This window comes from Pteropus vampyrus, unplaced genomic scaffold (assembly GCF_000151845.1).
Source record: "Pteropus vampyrus isolate Shadow unplaced genomic scaffold, Pvam_2.0 Scaffold23, whole genome shotgun sequence".
Classification (NCBI taxonomy): domain Eukaryota; kingdom Metazoa; phylum Chordata; class Mammalia; order Chiroptera; family Pteropodidae; genus Pteropus; species Pteropus vampyrus.
The window spans coordinates 2,668,675-2,688,711 of NW_011888804.1; the positions used below are offsets into that span (position 1 = coordinate 2,668,675).

The 20,037-nt window shown below is 34.7% G+C and overlaps 1 protein-coding gene across 12 annotated transcripts in view; it reads right to left on the reverse strand.

The window, feature by feature from the left end:
* The window catches only part of ATXN2 (ataxin 2), a 91,859-nt gene that overhangs the window by 6,358 nt on the left and 65,464 nt on the right, over positions 1–20,037 (reverse strand). For 5 of the 12 annotated variants that reach the window (XM_023528220.1, XM_023528222.1, XM_011355799.1 and 2 more), the window contains 6 exons: positions 19,216–19,279; positions 18,485–18,637; positions 18,051–18,117; positions 7,578–7,762; positions 7,126–7,258; positions 3,444–3,497 (listed from right to left, as the gene is read on the reverse strand). In XM_023528220.1, the coding sequence (XP_023383988.1) occupies positions 3,444–3,497; positions 7,126–7,258; positions 7,578–7,762; positions 18,051–18,117; positions 18,485–18,637; positions 19,216–19,279 (656 nt within the window). The remainder of the gene's footprint in view (positions 1–3,443; positions 3,498–7,125; positions 7,259–7,577; positions 7,763–18,050; positions 18,118–18,484; positions 18,638–19,215; positions 19,280–20,037) is intronic. The other 7 variants (XM_011355800.1, XM_011355796.1, XM_023528223.1 and 4 more) reach the window with 3 other exon arrangements.

Consider the following 20,037-nt stretch of genomic DNA (forward strand, 5'->3'; position numbering starts at 1 on the left):
GTATATTCTCTGAGAGGGTTTTTCCCCTTTTAAAAAAAAAAAAAATTTTTTTTTTTTAATTTAAGTATAGTTGGCATAAAATATTTCTTGGGATGTTTTTGAGAAGAGTCAGTGACTGCTAGGAGCTGGGAAAAATAATATGCTAACTGCTTTTCTTGAACTACACAGTTGCATGAGCCTATGAAGGCAGTCAGTGTTTCTTCTAATTCACCGGCTTATTAAAAAGCCATTCTTCACCATCATGCTCATTAAGCTAAATTTCAGATCTCCTCAAACTGTCTAGGCACTGACTTGGTCTAAAAGATTTGATATAAATTTTGAATCTTTGTTCTTGCAAAAATCTTAGTTATTTTTCAAATTTAAATAACTGAAATGGTCCCATGTAGCTAGGAGCTATCGAGCGGACAGCACGATTTGCAGCGCACCTCCACCATCACAAGTCCTACTGGATGGTGACATCTAGGGCCATTCATGCTCCCTTATCTTCAAACCATCAGCATTAAAATCTTCCCTATGTCCAAGCTTCTTAAATGTTTCATTTGGAGCAATACTAAATATGGGAAAAAGCCATTCCCAAATCTCAAATACTATTTATGAGGTTTCATAAATACAGAGTACAGATTCTCAGAGTTTCTATTTTCTTACTTTACTTATTCAAGAAATTTTTATAAATTTCACTTAAAAAAATTATCTTCTAAGTAAGGTAGTTTCTAAGAAAATAAAAAGTAACAATAAATTTTTGAAAATCTATCTGGTGCTGTATTAATTTTCACACATAAAAACATGGCCATGACCATCACAAAGAGAATGATTAGGTGCATGAAGTCTCATAATTGTTATTCATCAATTAGAAAATGTTAAAATCTTGAAATTATCTGGAGAAAATTAAAGATAAAATATTTTTATTATGCATTCTTAAAGGGCATCTCTGTGATGGTTTACCAGTATTTAAAACCTGTATTCTAATCTATACCTCATTTGCATTCATAGCACAAATATTTCAAGTTATCCAAACTAAGTATATCAACATAGTCTTTTGTTTAAAAAACTCATCCTTTCCCTAAACACCAGTAAACTACAATGTATTACAAGAAAAACCAAGCAGATGTAATATATACATCATAAACTGCAAATAAAATTTAAGGTTTATTTAGAAATATTTTCCTTTGTTCATCTTCTTGCTTAAGAGACATAAAGCAAGTATCTTATCCAGGAACCCATTTTACTCCTCATATATGAAAACTGAGTGGCTATCTGGGAAAAATGTAAAACGTACACTTTAATTCAATACGAATAACAGCAAAAATATAGTTTGGTTCCTTGAAAGGCCACAAGAATGAGACAGAAATGTGGGACAGGAGGAAAATTAAAAGGCTGAGGGAGGAAAAAAAGATTGGAAGGAAAGAGAAAACAAGAGAAAGGAATCAATACAGAGTAAATGAGGAAAAAAATAGAATCAGGAAAAAAGAGAAGTGGAGAGCAACAGGCAGTAAGTTCTGAGCTTTACTAAGTGTATCATTTATCTGCTTTTATTATATACATGCTCATTAATTTAGCTAAATATTTCAGAGAAGTTAAAGATAAAGTGAATTTTCTTTAAAATTGTGATTTAGCTATTCGTCAGCTAAATTTCTGTTTATAAAATTTGAGTTGCCTTCACGAAACATGAATTAGGTCAAGCAAATCAAATATTGCTTTTTTGGGCCATATTAGGTCTAAAAGTTTCCTACTCGCTGTGTTCCTTGATATAAATGTTTAAAATTCAGACTAGGTAATTTTTCAAATCTTCCTAACACTAACCACATTCCAAAAATAGTTTCCTAAGCTATGATCTTACTGAAGCCAATTCAGTCCATAAAGCTGTGTGTTTAATTTGTAACTAGGTTTCTTCATTTTGACCTTGGATGCACAAGGCATGAGAGATTACCAGCACTGCAAAATTTAAACGAAATAACATCGTCCAACTTTTAAATTTGATGTGAAATTCAGAGAAAAACAGAAGTGAAGGAAAGTTGAAATCTCTATAAAAGAGTAAAAGGCAACAGAGACCAAACCATGACAAAATGGCTCAGATGAGGGGAGAGGGGATTCCAAGCAGCAAATTAAATGACAAACAGCAGCCCCACTGTTAGTTTCTTTTAAAAGTACTGAAACTCCCCTGTGAGGGAAGGTGTGCTAACAAGGCGGTTAATGCTTAGGTGTGATGATTAAGGGCCTCTTACTTACCAGTAACTGGAATCCAAAACTACTAACAGAGACAGTAAGATGGTGAGGATAACTACATTTGAGACCTCAAATTGAGTACATGATAAAATTGATTACTGACACTGTCTTTTACATACTACATCACATACATAGTTTCCCTTCAAGAGTATATATATGTATATATATACACACACATATATATACACATATACAGCAAGACTCCTTTTTAAAGAGCATCTATTAAAGGATTAAATTTGTTAACATTTCCTAGCACCAAATAAATGACATGTATACATTTTTGGATACCAAGTCATGGCACAATTAATGAAAATTTAAGTAAAAATGTTTTCTAAATGCTTTTTAAAAATCTGGCATTTAGTAGATTAAGACATTGAGTTATTCTATAAAATAATTCAAAATTTAGTCTCTAAAGTAAAATTTTACTCCTTAATATCCTCTAGAATATAGTATTTCACATAAAGTGACACATTACTGGCATAAATTTCTAAAGGATTTCTATATGCTAGTACCTTTCGTATTTGAATACCAAAAGTCCATGACTAGCCTTATTTAAAAATTGCCCTACAAATAGAGAAAACACACCTTAGAAGTTCATTTCCAAAAGAAAGCTCTGCCCAGGCTTTCTCCACTTAGGAGCAATCATTTCCTTTTCACTGGTGGTGAGGGGGTGCTGCGAGGGGCCAGTGCTGCCAAAGATCACCTCTGCTGGGTCATTCTTTAAGTACAAGACGTCCTGAGGTGTCTGCTACATAAATATCTTAAACCCTCAGTCATGCAAACACTAAAAGACAGAAATGTTTCTTCCCTAGTTTTTCAACCCTATTCAATTTAAAATTCTTGTAAGAATAAATTTCTTACCAGGATAACAAAACGACTAACATTTTAAGTTTTCTATATTAAGCTCATGGCTTGGTTTTTAAAAAGGTTACTCAAGAAAGTTTTCTGAATGAGGAAAATATTAGGCATTTCCAAAACAGTCATATGTTTGCTTGGTATGCAAAAATTCATTTCTGAAACAACTCAATTTTTTACCTCCAGCTTTCTTAAGCTGGGTTTTATTTCTTTTAAAATTCTGAATTACTTACAGATATACATATTTTTAATGATTTTTGTCTGGCACAAGGAAAATATTGCTCAACAAGTCTACTCCCTTAACATGTATTCTTTAAAAAGTGTTTTACTGTTCAATTAAAATTAGTATAAAAAACCCAACTCACTGGCAAAGTAGAAAGAAGGGCTTGTCTCCTTGTTGTATGGTAATTTGGGACATGCTGAATTTGGGAAATAGAAAGGTAAATTAGCCTTTTGAGGTGTGCATTTTTCTAATTTTCTGGAAAGGTTGACATATTTAGTATTTCTTTTTGTATTCATGCATAATTCATTCTTCTTATTTTAAAAGAGCTGACAAGCACTTTAAACATTGCTACAAAATTAAATAAGAGAAGGCTGAACCAAAAGACACTTTTCTTCTGTACTGGGGTGTCAAGTTCTGCATGCTGACTTGCTTAAACAAAAGGAATAAAATTGTTATCTAATAAGACCAACATGAGATTCCGTTGAACAACCTTGATATAAATAATGTACCAAAATAAAATATTTACCAAGTTTAATTCAAATGACTCAAATAATTCTGCAAATCATTATTAATAGAAATGTCATCATTCTGTAAGATATTTATAAGGCATCTGGTAGTGGATCCAAAAAATTAGAAACATAATAATAGTAACATTAAACATGGGTATGATATCCTTTCTTATTAAGATGTCTACATAAAAGTGTGTGTGTTTAAATACATATTCTCAGGTGGAAGGATAATAGGTGCATTTTAAATCTTTCTGCCTACTATATTTTTTAATTTATCTGCATTAAACTATCAAAAATAAACCAAAAAAGAATTCTGGATCTGACTCTTCCTGATGGCTTTAGGTAGTAAAGTTTCATTATCACTTTTTCTGAAAGAGAAAACACCACTCTATCAAAGTAGATGAATTAGAAGACTAGATGTTACGGAAACAAAAAGTAACTTCTTAGGAAGGAGGGGGCAGAAGGCATTGATGAAAGTTAAAAGTAAAGAGATGAAGTTTGTAATCAAAGTCCTTTCTAAAATAGAGAATAAGGTCAACAATTACTTAGAATGTGTGGGTGTATGTATGTGTGGATATGTGTATATATAGATATATCTATATAGACATAGATATAGATATGTATGTATCTCCTAATAATTTAATTGTCCAGTAAATCTGTTAACATATTTACATTAAATATATCAAAAATTTAAAAATAATCAGACTCTCGTTTTGCAGTCATTGGTGATCCTTTCTATCCTCAAAGCCTTTGCTATGACCATACTAAGTAATGACTGATAAAAAGGTGACATAAAATTGTCATCAGCATCTGAGTGCATGTTCTTTTGTTTGCATAAAAAGTTTTAAAAATCTAGATAGGATGTAGCTTAAAAATAAACATAATTCATACTCAAAATATTTGGTACCTTTGTGAATATGAAATATAAACTATTCAAGGGAGATGAATATACAATTAGCATTACTATGCAACAGTTTTAATTTAAAATAATGTACTTAAAATTCAGATTTGGAAGATCTAAATACCTGAAATAAATTACTGAAGAATTAATGACCGTGCTTTAGCAGATTAAATTATAGCATATGACAGCAAAGAACAAAATAATTCATTTTCTAGTATTCTTTTTAAGGTATGAAGTATCCAAAAGAGAACTTTAATTAACCAGCAACAATCATACCAAGTCCACAGCCTTGCTCTTAGCCTGTCTTCAACAGACATAAATTAAATACAACCCATGTAAATTATAGGTGCATAGTTCAGATTTAATTGAGCAACTTTCTCCCTGCATTAAAGAGCTGGCTCTGATGACTAGTACCTTCCAGATTTCACAGGAGAGTAGGTCTAGTGTTTTGTTTGTAGTATTTCCTATTTACTCACACTTCAATAGACTTCAGGGTCCAAGGCCAATTGCTTTTCAAATGGATATGTTCTAGGAAGGTAGTTATACAAAACACTAATGGCCTCAAATAACAGTATTTATTGTACAGGTTCTTTCAAACCAGTAAGGCTGTTTCAAACCAATGAACATCCACCAAAAAGACCAAGCCAGATGTTGGCATGGTGGAGAAAGATTCTGCTCAACATTACAATATTACTATAATGTCTCAAATGCATGGGTACGCAAATCGCTATTCTCTAAAAGCAATGAAAATTTTTGGACAAAAGTTTCATATCTTATTCCAAAAGGAGTATGCCAGAAAATGAGAGGAAAGAAATGTTTTTTTCCACTTGTTAAATCATGATGTATTCACCAGAAATACATAAACAATCATAATAAACTTTTCACCTAAGCCTTTAGCAAACTGGAAAATTGTTGAAATGTATACAAATTGCATAAAAGCCAGTGTGAGGAATCAATGGTGCTTTTTCATACATACTCAGTTCTGGTTAAAACAAATGAAGACAAGCCAATGACAGGAAATCGTAACCAAAATCATAAGCCAAATCAGTCTGTCAGAAGATTTTTCAATTAAATTATAAATGGGTTTCTTGAAAGAAATGTTTTCCAAAATGTAGCAATCATTTTTATTTAAAAGGCATAATCCACAATAAAAAGTTTTAAGTGTCATATAAAAAATTAAAATCAGGCTTAAGTATTTTATAAAAATAATACCCTCACAGTCACGTAAAATTAGTGAACCTGTGTGGCAGGAGCATGCCTCCAGGAAGAAAGTGTATGCAGTGGGTTATGGGTGACAAGAAGGATGACTGTTGCTGCGAGTCTCATTCCTATTAACCTACGAAATGTTATAAACTGTTATTTAAAGTTAAAAAAATAAAAAATCTTTCCATTCTTAGTCATTCAAAAAGCTTAAGGAGGTTTAAAAAATGAAATGTCCATGTAGTTAGATGTAATTGTAATTTCATTCTCATAGTGGTATACTCTTCAATTGTATGAATAAACTTAAATCTCTTTCCTCCCACTTCAAAAAAGGAAATGTCAGTGGGAAAACCTAAATGACAATACAGGAATTCTCAGAAAAGTTCAAAACTTACATCTTAATGTAACTGGTAATAAAAGTGCATTTCAAAAACATAATATGGACAACCCATTAATTTTATATTACACAAGATATAAGTATAAATCTTGTTTTAAATTCTCAATATTAAAAACCATATTATTTTAGAACTTTAGATAGCTTTTAAATTGACCTGTACGAAGTTCTCTGGTTATAAAACTAAGATGGTAATTTTTGCTTATCATCATGAATTATTCTTGTATATGTTTAATTTTACAAAGTACTTCTTATTTTCATTTTACCACTGTTTATACTGATTATCTGAAGTGTGAATGTCTAAAGCAGATCTAATATTATACAATTCTGACCACTTAAAATACCGCATGATGCGGAAACACAGTAGCATTATAACAAATAGCAATAAAAATATGTAATGCCAGTGACCCCAAAGTGAGAGGTGAAGCAGAATGTTTTCTCGCTGGAGAGTGCTTTCACAACTGTAAAACTTTCTTGCATGCCTCATGCAAGACACAGGGCATATCAAAATGATAATACTCATAAGGAAGAGGAGAAAGATACCTTTCTCCATAGAGATGCTGCTTTCTGATATACATATCATTATATTTTAGGCAAAGGAGAGACATTTGAAGACAGAAGAGTTTCAGATACGGAAGCAGAAATGATTTGCCAAGACTTAGAACAGGTCAGAGAAAGAATAGGTTCACCTCTTCTTTAGATTTTTGACCCTCGATGTCATAAAAGGCCAAGTTATTCTTAAACAGTATCTTTTCAGAGCTTTAAAACAAATTAAGAATACCCACACACACTGAAAAAGACAAACAAAAGTGTTTCCTACCATACATTGCATGTGTCTGCTCATGAGCCCCGTACTGAGTTGCTGAAGAGGATACTAAACCAGGCTGGGCATGTGCTGGTGGTGCCATCATCCTAGCATTACCCTGTATTACAGGACTATAGACATGAGGATGCTGTGTTCAAACAAAAAATAAAGGAAAAACATTAAAATATCAAATAGACTCAAGGAGATTTTAGTTAGATGTCTTAACTCCATGGTTTCCAGACTTCTAAAAACAACTCTGAAAATTCTACAACTTTTCTTTGCTATTTCCTTTGAAATATTTAAAACAACCAATGACTTTCTAATATATATTTAAAGGGTCCCCCAAATCCTTAGCTATCTACCACAGTGTAACACAAAGCACAAGATATAAAGGAAAACCCCTTTACCATATTAAAAGTTAAAATTAAAAGTTACTTGAATGGAATAAAAATTAAGAGCAGCCTTACCTGAGACTGATAATGTGGCACGTGCTGAACAAGAGGCTGATTTGGAAACTGCTGAGGACTATAGGCAACGTATTGTGTGGAATAAGCTGGTGGGGTGGCCACGATTGGTGGGCCTGCTGCTGAGGCTGGGTGCATCATAGTGCTCTGATGATGCTGGTCTTGTCGCTGTTGGGGCATATTTGGTACTGCAGAAAAAGATGACTAAGTATTAGAAAAAGCATCTCTACAGCACAAAATAAATGAACACGGTCCATGAAGCTCTGTATGATTTGACCCTCCTGCCTGCCTCTCCAATGCCATGTTATACCACCCTCGCTCCCACTTCAGCCTTCTGGGATGTCTTCCTATCACACATGCTATTCTTTAGCCTCAGTGATTCTCCACTCCTGCTGATAATTCTGACTCATCCTTCAGGTGTCAACTCAAAAGCAACTTCCTCAGAAAGATCCTTTATGATGATCCCCAAACTTGATCAAGTCCCTGTGACAGACTCTTGCAGCATGATGAAATGTTTCCTTTATACTATTTTTCAAATAATACTTGTTTTATATACCAAATAATGCCACTTACTAGAGGACATTGGATTTATTAAAAACAAAAACAAAAAGAAAAAATAACATGTAACAAAAAAGCCAAAACAGACCAAACACTAATCTTAATGCCACATTTCTTAATTTCCCACCACTGAATTCTTCCACAACTTCTTGGCCTTTCTCAAACACAGCATCACACACTATCATGTAGCAGAATTCCAAATAATAGCTCTTTTAAAAACTTACTTTGTCTTTTATTATTCCGCACAGATTTCTACCTATGGTCTTCCCGCTGTTAAAGCTCAAGGTAAGATTTTTGCTCAACTGTCAATTTCTCTATAATGTCTTTCCTAGTTCCCCCTAAAAGAGCTAGCTGCAAGCTGTCTACCTTTTCCTCACATGTCTACTATGGCAGTGTTTCCTATGATGGGTTAAGGTGCGATGCTAACCAAGCCACTTGAGGGAAGGAATCACGAATCACCGCTTACAGCCAAAGGCTGTAATGAGGCACAGAGAAAGTAAAACTTGGTATGCTCATAAAATCATCAGAACTATTTATACAAGTAAGTACTAATTTAGAGAGAGAATATAGTTTTATTTTAAATTTTTTGCTAAAAATGTAGTAATTGTTGCTGAAATTTGAGAGAGCCAGTTACATACTGTTTTAACTGTTTAAAAAAGCAAACTCGAAAACAGAAGAAATAAAGTAACATTTTTCTGAATTTAATCTTGAGATGCCCCATATTGAAAAGCATATCCTTTTAGTAAAGAAAGGCCACCCCAAAATCAAGTATCATTTTTATCAAATAAAAGTTTGGCTAGTTAAGCTCATTGAATTTAACCTATTATCATTTCTTTTGATCCTTGATGATGACTCTCACATATTAAAAAAGATTTAAAAGGCCAGTCAGGTTTATCATCTTTTAAAAATTAAAAATCCTAGTTACAAAAAAATGCTAGACTACAATCTCAAAATGACACAGGACATCACTTGTAAAATTCTTAATATTTTAGCAGGAAATGGAAAAGGACATCTCTTGCAGAGTTCTTAATCTTTTTAGTAAACCTAGTTAAGTTTTCTTTCATCCTTTCTTTAGAAAAAAGGCCCTCTCCCCCAAATCCCGATAACTGTCCCGAAACTGGTGACTCAGATCCTCTGGCTACTGATAAAGGTCACTGGCCCACTGTTAGCAGAAATGGTGTTAGGCTAGACAGGGCCCTTAGAGTCTGAGAGGGGAAGGGACTTTAGACCAATGGTCTTTTTCGCTCTTTAAGAAATATATTAACCAAGCCTGTTTCCCTTTACTCACTTAATAGGCAAATCAATAATAGAAATTAATAGATATAGGAATTAAATAACAAGTTCATATATCTTCTTTTCCTTGTCTAGGGACTGAGGTGGCACTTCAGCAGGAAACCCAAGACCCTGTCCTGACTAAGACAGAAAGGGAAAGAGCTCCATGAAACTCCAGTAGGCAGGGACAATGACCCCTCTCTCAGCAGGAAGCAGATACGGAAGAAAAGAGTTAGGCAAGAAAGTTAGTAGGGGGTTTCGGGTCTGCCTGCAAAGACACTGAGGTCATCCTATTCTAGAAGGGGTCCGTCCTAATCCTCCCACAATTAAGCAAACCAGAAGGTATTTTTAGGCTAAAAGTAACTTCTACAAAGAAACAAGTCAGCAGAGAATAGGTACCAGGTTTAAGCCAGTCACTTGCACTTGTTCAATGAAGACCCCAACAACCTTCAACTCATCTGAACCTCATTTTACCATCATTACAATATGATGCATAAGCCTGGAAATTCATTAATGTCATTATAACAGACTGAATTCTGGGAACGAACACACGCAGAAATCATAGGATCAATCACTGAGTCTTGTCAATCAAGGAAGCCCATCTCTCTAAGAAAAGTAACCACCCACAGCAAATAGGAATAAAAACCCCAAAGGCTTTGTCACCAGGCCTTTTGAGCTACCCTTCTCTTGCTCAGGCCCGCTTCCACGTCTGGAAGTGTACTTTCTCTTCTAATAAAGCTTTTTTCTGCTGTATTTCGGTGTCTTGCTCAATTCTTTGTTTGAGACATCAAGAACCTGGATGACTCCCTGGGAGAGGATCTCCCAGGTAACAAAAAGATAAAAAGTTCAACAATACAAAATTGTCCTTCTAATCATCTGCATTCAATTCTCTTTCCCAACAGCAACCACTGTATGCGCCCTTCTAGATTATCTTCTATTCATTTACATATATGCATATGCATGCATACCAGAGACATACTTGGTTTTATGGTGGTGTTTTTTTCCCCTAAATTGGATCTATCTATCTTAATCTCAAAACTACAATTTAAATGAACTAAACTTTAGCCATTTCCTTATGTCAATGGTTTTCAACTGAGAGTAATTCTGCCTTCGAAGAGACATTTGGCAATGTCTGGAGACATTTTTGGTTGTCACAATTGGGAGGAGAGGTTACTACCAGCATCGAATGGGTAGAGGCCAGGTAGAGGCCAGGTAGAGGCCAGGGATGCTAATAAATAGCCTACAATTCACAAAACACCACCTCGCTACTCAAAGATCTGTCCCAAAATGTCAACAGTGCCAATGCTAAGAAATTCTGCTTTATCAAGTCCTTGACTTTGGCATATTTTCAAACACAACTCAATTTTTCTCGCAGGTTACAAGAGATAACACTGCTTATGTACCAAGAAGACACAGGTAGTTTTGTGCAAAGGTCCTACTTCATGCAGGAAAGATATATGTGCCCTATACAATCCATGGTTGCATTTCAGAAGCAAGTCCTTGACTTTGCCAGTTATTTGACAAGCAGCAGAATATAAAATTAACATAAAAATATCAATAGCCTTTATATATGGTATTTCATAAACTCACTTTATAAGTAACTACTTAGAAGATGCAATGGAAAAGATGATCCTGGTTTATATTAACATTTAACAACAAAAAGCATATGTCCAAAGCATAAACTGAGGAAACACACAAAACCTTTAAGAGAAACTTAAAAACACTACTGAAGATACAGAAGCAGATTTAAACAAGAGGAAAGGCATAATTTGTTCTCGGAGAGGGAGACTCAATATAAAGACAACAATTCTCCCATTATTATTTTTTTAATATAATGTAATTCAGATAAAAATGCCAACTGTCAAATTGAATGTTAAAATGCATGAGTTCATACTTATATAACAACAAACCCTAAATAGTCAACCTGTAGAGGATAATAAGAAATCAACTCATTTTGAGAATTGCCTGGAAATAATGGCATTTTAGTTGCCTTTATTGCACAAACTATTCATCATGGTAACTAAATAGTTTGACAAGATACAGTTTTTCTTTACAGAAATATTCCAGTTAATCACTGAAGAATGGATGATAGAAAGATTGTTACCATGTTGCAAACCTTTAATGAAATAATGGATCTAGGGTTAGAAAATCATCATCAATGGCTGCTAAAACAAACAGTGAAGAGCTGGCAGGAAAGGTCTGGCCAAGTTATTCTTACTATCACAAAAAAGAGAGATGACAAGAAAATTACATAACTCTTAGTGAAAATATGCACATTGTAAAACATTCCAGATTAAGTTTTTAAAAAAACACCACCTAATCCTATCATACTTCTCTTTATCTACTATCAGTTTACAAAGATTACAAGGGGCAGAGGACCACTTTACACAACACCACAGGGATGAAGTCCACAAAATTCGGATGGTGGGAAATAAACGACAAACGAGCTGGATTTAAACAGGTGCGAAGGAGAAAACTTTAAGAGATTTATTAAGAGAGCTATATCAATCAAAAGGTGTGAACTTTGGATTGTAGCTCGAATAAGCCAACTATTAAAAAAATATAAAATAACAGATATTTGTACTCTGGATATTTAATAAGCAAGGAATAATCGATTTTTTAGCTGTGAACAAAGGTATACTATTAACTATGATTTTAAAAAGAGTCTACAACACTTAAAATATACACACTGAAACCCAGTAGCCACCCCATCCACAGGAGACACATTCTGAGACCTTCCCCCAGTGGATGCCTGAAACCGTGGAGAGTAGTTAACCCTACCTATACATACTATGTTTTTTCCTATACAGACATACCTATGATAAAGTTTAATTTATAGATTAGGCATAGTATGAGATCAACAACAACAAAATAGAACAATTATAACAATATAGTTGACTCCTGGACAACATGGGTTTGAACTGCACAGACACTTACTTACAATTTTTTCCAATAAATACTGTAAATGAATTTTCCTTATGATTTTCTTAATAACATTCTTTTCTCTAGCTAACTTTATTGTAAGAATACAGTAGATAATATATGTAACATACAAAGCATGTGTTAATCAACTGTTCATGTTACTGGTAAATAGTGTAACAATCAGAGAACAAATATTTTGAAACTATTTTATACATATTATAGAAAAATGTAAATAAGCTAGTCTCTAAGATGGCCCCAATGATCTGCTTCCTGGTATTCACACCCTAGTGTAGTCCCCTCCCATACCATACCAGGTTTGCTCTGTGTGACCTATAGAAGAGGTCCACAACACCTGGGCGTGCACCAGTTCTGGTCCATGGCCTGTTAGGAAAAAGGCCACACAGCAGGAGGTGAGCGGCGGGAGAGCGAGCAAAGCTTCATATGTAATTATAGCTGCTCCTCAGGCATTAGATTCTCTTAAAAGCACGGGTCCCTGGTGCCAAATATGCTGGGGCCTGCTGACCTACAGCATATGGCAGATGTTATATGTCATTTCAAAGGTTAAGTTGTAAAACATATTGCAGCTTTCATTTAGGTCAGTTTCTCTCTCAATACCCATTTTGGGAGAAGCCAGCTGCCATGTTATGACCAGCACTATTCTGCCAATAGCTCTGAAATCTGGAAGCAGATCCTTCAGCCTTAGTTAATCCTTCAGATAACTGCAGGTCTAGCCAGCATATTTTCTGAAACTTCCTAAGAGACTGTGAGGCAGAACCACCCTGCTAAGCTGACCCTCAGAAACTGTGTGGAAGGATATATGTTGTTTTAGGAAGCTAAATTTTGTGGTAATATGTTAAAAGACAGATAACAGAGTTACAATTTTTACAAGGCTTTTAGTGTAAAAGAGTAAGAGATGGGAGCAAAAAGTCACAGTAAAAATCTTGCAATGCTAAGTTGAGTTGGATATATCAATGTGGATTTTTGAAAAGAAAAAAAAGTGGTATTTCCTAGGTTTGCCTTCTGAAAAGGCCCAGAAGCAGTAATTCAACAGCAATGAACATATTCAATGACCAGAAAATGTTTTCTAAATACTACTTCCTAGCAAGAAGAATCAGGGTTCCTTGAAGGAATACTGATTCAGGTCTGGGGCTAGAAAGATTAGCCTGAGACACCTTATTTGTAGCAGAAAATAAGGAAGCTGTCAGAACATAAGGAAGCTACCAAAAACAAATTAGTACCAAAATGATACAGGAGCCAATCTGAAGGGATTGCCATTTATTAAAGACAAGACAATGGGAGCGGCAAAAATAATTGAGTGAAACACAATAAACATATAAAAGTACATGAAAATCCATTTGTAATTTTTTAAAAATAAAAGGGAGAGCTCCACCCATTCTTAAAAAAAAAAAAAAAAACCCAAAAACAATTTCACTGAACTCTACTGCAAGTAACAAGGGCACCAACTCCTCACTGAAAATCAGTACTTTGGTCAATTTTAAGCACTTAAACCTAAGCATTTATCCTTACTTTTCTGCACAAACTATTTCAGGGTAACTAAATAGCCCTAGTTGAAAAGAACTGTCCCTTACAGAATGAATTCAAGAAATCATCGTTTTCAAACTTGTAATTGCAGTTATTTTCAAAGTATGGTCCTGGATTAAGAGCATCACCTGGGAACTGATTTTATAAATTGCAGCACTAGAAATGTAAATTCTCAGGCTATGTCACAAATCCACTGAATTGTAAACTCTAGGGATGGGGCTAAGTAATCTGTGTTTTTAACAAACTTTACAAGTAATTCTGATGCATACTAAAATTTGAGAAATACAGCCCTAATTTAAAAAATGATGTTAATCATCAATCGTCAGTGAATTACATGAAAGATTAATAGAAAACTTTATAATTGGGGAGGGGAGAATCAGGCTATGACCACCTGAGCCTTTAACCAATCCGGCTACCTAAGAAAAATTTCCATAATTTTAAAAGATAGACACTAAGCATGGAGGTATGAAATGGTATGATGGCTGGGATTTGTTTTAAATACTTAAGCAAAGAAACAAATCACAGTTGAAGTAAATATGACAAAATCTCAATAGGAATGATGGACAAAGCCAGTATCTACTCACTTCCTACCTTCTTAGCATAGCACGTATTCACAGCTGATGTTCTTCTTGGGTTGCCTGTTCTATCTTATTAGAAATACTGCTATAAAACTAAGATACCCTCAGAATATAATTTCTCCTCTATTAAAATTACAGTGCCTCCTGAAGCTAAAGTACACTTCTCACATCAGAGATATACTGTAGTGCTTGCTCTGACTGCAAGAATCTTTTATATTTTAACATAAAAACATTCCCATTGCATTGTTTCAAAAAAAAAAAAATCATTAAAATAGCAACACCAGGTAGCAACATATTAACATCTTAACATTGACCTCATTCAAAGAGACATACACACAAAAAAAACTTTTTCTTCCCTGAATTTTTCAAGCCTTCAGCATAAGATTAATCCTATAACTAGACAACTTCATTATCTAAGGCAGAGTTCTTCCTAAACCTAAGATAAAGGATATCATATGTGTAAAAACAAACAAAAACCATTAAAAGTTTTAATTATTGGGAGGTGGAAAAAATGGCATAGATGATACAGGCTTTGTTCATCCCTCTTGCAACCAAATCAAAGCTGTGACAGAAACACGGAGCTAAGAGCAAGCAAGGTCGCCTGGGATATAGACGAACAGAAGCCCTACGACGAGGGAGAGAAATAAAAAATCACCCTGCAATGGTAGAAGGTAGGATGGGGCGAGGATGCTAGGCTGCCTGGTTTGAGCGGCTGAGTGGGACAGAGGCTGTGGCAGTTGCAGATGCCTCTTAAAGGGGCTGTGTCCACAACCAGACTTTCATGCTGATGGTCCTGCTTGTCCCGAGCACCAGCACCGGGGCATACCAAGGACTTACAGGGGGACACTGAGTTGTTGGAGCAAGGGCTGGAGGCGAGGCTCTCTCCTGGGCAGAAGTACTGGAGGTATCCACTGTCCTTTGTGGAGCCCTCCCCACTCCCAATGTGTGGACACAGTGCTCTGCCATAGCTGAGCCGTCATCAAACTGGGTGAGAGAGGTTGCTCTGCCCAGAGGATTCCCTGAAACTCCACCTCCCCCAACTCACAGCCCCGCCCAAGCCACATTCAGTTGTGTCCTCGGGGAGTCCTGTGCTCCTTGTTGAGCCAACTCCAAGACTCAAACTGTTGGCAGCTAACCTCAGTTTCTGGAGTGGCCTCTTGAGGCAACTGTAAGCACAGCATCTGTGGATTGCTTGCTGAATCTTAACAGGTAGCCCTGGAAGGACACAGGCTAGAGCTAAACTTGGCCTAGAGCTGAACCCCTCTCAAGACTGTGCCACTGGACACCTACTACACAAAGCCACGCTAATAAGACAGGAGACTTAGGAGCTTTTCTTAGTACACAGAAACAGTCACAAAAAGGCAGCCAAGTGGGAAGACAAGCAGAAACCATATTAGAGAACAGAGATCCAGGAATAATACAGTCAAGCAATTTAACAGATGTGGAGTTCAAAACACTGGTTATAAAGATGCTCTAATGACCTTAGAAGGGTATATGACTCAGTGAGAACTTAAAGAGATAAAAAACATAAAAATGAAAATGGAAATTGTAAAAAGGAACCAGTCAGAAATGAAGAACACATTATCTGAGATGAAGAGTATATTAGAGGGAATCTGAACAGAGTGGATGAAGAAGAGGATCGAACCACCAATAGAGAGGATGGGAAAGCCAAGGGCACTCAACCAGAAAGGCAAGATAAAAGAAGCCGAGATTATAATAATAATTTAAGAAGCCTATGGGACACAATTTAATGTAAAAATATCCATTTAATAGGGCTACCTGAAGGAAAACAAGAAGTTGAAGAGCTATTTGAAGAAATAATGATGGAAAACATCCCTAATCTGGTGAAGGAAACAGACATACAACCCCAAGAAGTTCAGAGAGTCCCAAAAAGATGAACCCCAAAAGGCCCATACCAAGGCACATTATAATTAAAATGTCAAAGGTTAAATACAAAGAGAGAATCTTAAAAGCAGCAAGAGAAAAGCAGTTAGTTACCTACAAGGGCGCACCTGTAAGACTGGCAGCTGATTTCTCAAAAGAAACTAATTAGGACAGAAAGGCTTGGCACAAAATATTCAACATGATGAAAACCCAGAATACTTTAACCAGTAAAGCTATGATTTAGAGTTGAAGGACAGATAAAGAGCTTCTCAGACAAAAATAAGCTAAAGGAATTTATCAACACCAAGCCAGTATTATAGGAAATGTTGGAAAGACTTCTTTAAAGAAGAAAAAACATGTATCAAAAACATGAAAAAAGAATGGTAATAATTACATTCCTATCAACAAGTACCTCAGATGGAAAAGAATTAAGTGCTCCAACTAAAAGACAGAGTGGCTGAATGAATAAGAAAACAAGACCTATATACGTGCTGCCTACAAGAGACTCACTTCAGATTAAAAGACACACACAGACTAAATGAAAGAGGATGGATCTAGAGGGTAATACACTGAATGAAGTAAATTAGATAAAGACAAATATCACATGATTTCACATACATGTGTACTCTAAAGAACAAAATCATCAACAACAACAACAAAAGCAGAAATAAACTCAGAGATATAGAGAATATTTTGAGAGCTACCAGATGGAAAGGGGATTTGGGAGGATCGAAAAGGAGCAAAGGGATTAAAAAGGACAAATGAATAGTTCCAAAATGGACATGAAGATATAAAGTGTAGCATAAGAAAATAGTTAACAATGTCGTAATACATATGTAAGGGGGGAAGAGGGGCACTAAATTTAGTGGGGTGATCACTTTGTGGGTTATATAGATCTTTAATCACTATGGTATACAATTGAAACTAATATATTATTGTATACCAACTATAATTTAAAAAAAAAAACGCACTGAATTATACAATGTAAATACAAGCAACTAATTATCTATTGTATTTCAATAAAGCTGGGGAAAAATTTTTTTAATTATTAACACCCACAAAATTATGATTACTTCAAAGACTGAAGAAAGCTTATTAATATAAGAAGTGAAATTTTTATGTCAGGAGGATATTAGGCATTGAGAAATGTCTTTTTTATACAAATCATTCAACTTTTTATTGTTTCTCAATAAAATGATAGTAATTAATTGTTCCCAATTACCTGAACAGCAAAAAAAAAGGGAACTCTTTAGCAGAGAGATTTCCTTTAAATAATCTTTTTTTCTATAAAGTCTCTTTAATCACACAAACATAGAATACTAGATTATAAAATACTTATTTTAAATATAAGGAAACATCCCTCTAGTAGGATTTTGATGGTTTCTAAAGTGAGCTGCCCTCTGCTTTAAAAGAAATTCTAGATTTTGGGGGGCGGATTGTACATTATAAAGTGAGAAATCTGGGACCTTGGTAAATTAACTTAGCAAACCTTCCCCTTTCAAATTTAACACTGAAAACTTCAAAATGCAACTACTTTTTTAAATATTCTGAACAATCACAACTATTTCTCCCCGTTTTTGTTTACAAAAATGCATGTGACTACCTTATGTTGGTCATCAAAAGTCAAAGCTGAACCACAAATATTTCTTCATTACAAATCAAGTTTCTTAATTCATGCAGCATGCAGACTACAGGCAAACACAGGCAGGATTATTCTCACCTTTACCTGCTCTATATGTCTTGGCTTGATTCACTGGCATGGGCGTCATAGGTATAGGATATAAAGGCTTGAGGAATTAAAAAAAAATGATGATTAGCCTCTCAAGAAAATAAGAACATATTTTACCACTCTCTCTTAGTTGTATATTGCTACAGAGCTAGCTCTGTGGCTTCCTGATTCTGAGTCATTAAAAAATTAAATCACATCCATAGCTAAAAAGACAAATCCCAAACTACAATAAATCTAAAACATCTCTCTCACCAGAACATATTCTCAGACTTAGGTCTTTATATTAACCACACTACTGCCATGCCTCCCCTTATCAAATACTTGTTGTATACTCACTGCCTCAAGTCACCACATATCTACAGAATATTTGAAGTCAAATACAAATAGCTAAGAAGGGTGAATAGATATCAAATTTTATGACTTACTTGCACGCCTGGGCTCACTGGGACTGGATACATCATATTTGGTGCAAAACAAACAGGCTGAGTATAAACTGGAGTTGGCTGCTGATGACCCACCATAGATGGGCTAGGTTGTGCTTGAGGACGAGGCGAAGTTGGGGTGGTAGAAGGCTTTGGCTACAAAAACAAAAGTAACTATCTTAAGGTGAAAAGCTAACTGTTACTGCAATTTGAGGACTGATTTTCTAAGTTTTACTTTTTTTAATGAGTCTCTTTTAACAGGGAAAAAAAACTTACCAAAATAACTTTCACATGTTTCAAATAAAAGAAAAAATACTTTGGTAGAAAGTTGAAGTAAAATTTTGTCAATTAATCAATAATACTATTAAAAATAGTAGTAGTGACTTTTAAAGAACTGGAGTACTTTAAAAAGATTAAAAAATAAATTAATCTTCTTACAAACTCAGTGGAATAACAATAACAGTGTCATCTATGAATCTGAGAGCCTAGCTAGCTAACCATTTTCAAATTCTTAAAAAGACTGAAAGATTTGTCCTAGCTCACATCTAACTGAAGACAAAACAAGGATCTTTTCTATGCCTCAAAAATATTCATTAATGACTATAAGAAAAAAGGAACTTAAAAGCATATTTTAACTGAATTTAGATGTTAGGTATGAGAAAAAGGAATATTACTACTAATAATAAATTTATTTCTTGAGAGACTAGATTACTTCAAAGAGGAAATAAACTTACCTGAGAAAAAGAACGAGGGTTGAACTCCTTTGCATTGGGATTCAATGTTGATTTCCTTACTTGCCTAAACCAGAACAAAAATATAAAGGGCAGTGAAACCTGCATGAAACTTATGTTTCTCTAAAGTCTTCTATACCTGACAGTTTTTTTTTTTTAAATCGCTAAACATATAGTACATTTAAACAATTCTCACTAGAAGATCATTGATCCTCTTCATTAGAACACACACACATCTGTATTTCCCACTCAATCTAATGAAGACTGGCCAAAAAAGGACAAATTATTCTTAAAAGCATAATATGTAATACTTCTCTCAAAGGCAATTAACAAATACTTTAAGTGAAAAGACAGTAGCCCCTTATAAAATAACCTTAAAAGCGATCCTTAATACACTAATTTTCTAGCATGTAGTATTTTTTAATATGACAGTATTTCCTACATAGCATACCTTGGGAAAAAGTATGACTAAAAAAAAAGTTTTGTCTCAAATCAAGAATAAGTATTCTCCAACTTATCAACACACTGCATTCCGACGGAACCCAGAACAAATAAAGCAATGGTGCTGAGGTGAGTTTCTGAGGCTAGACTATATAGTCCATTGAACTGGTAATATATTGGACATACAGAATTAAGTCTACCTTAAAAAATCTAACCATTAACTAAAACATTGTTTCTCGTGGAAAATATGTTAAATTCCACGTAGAGGAACCAGATACTTCTCTCTCTTGATGGTAGTGGCAGTTTTTAATCCTAGCGGCACAGCCAGGAGATTGATAATGACCAACATTCAGGGGATATAGGTCTCAAAATCCATTAATTTTT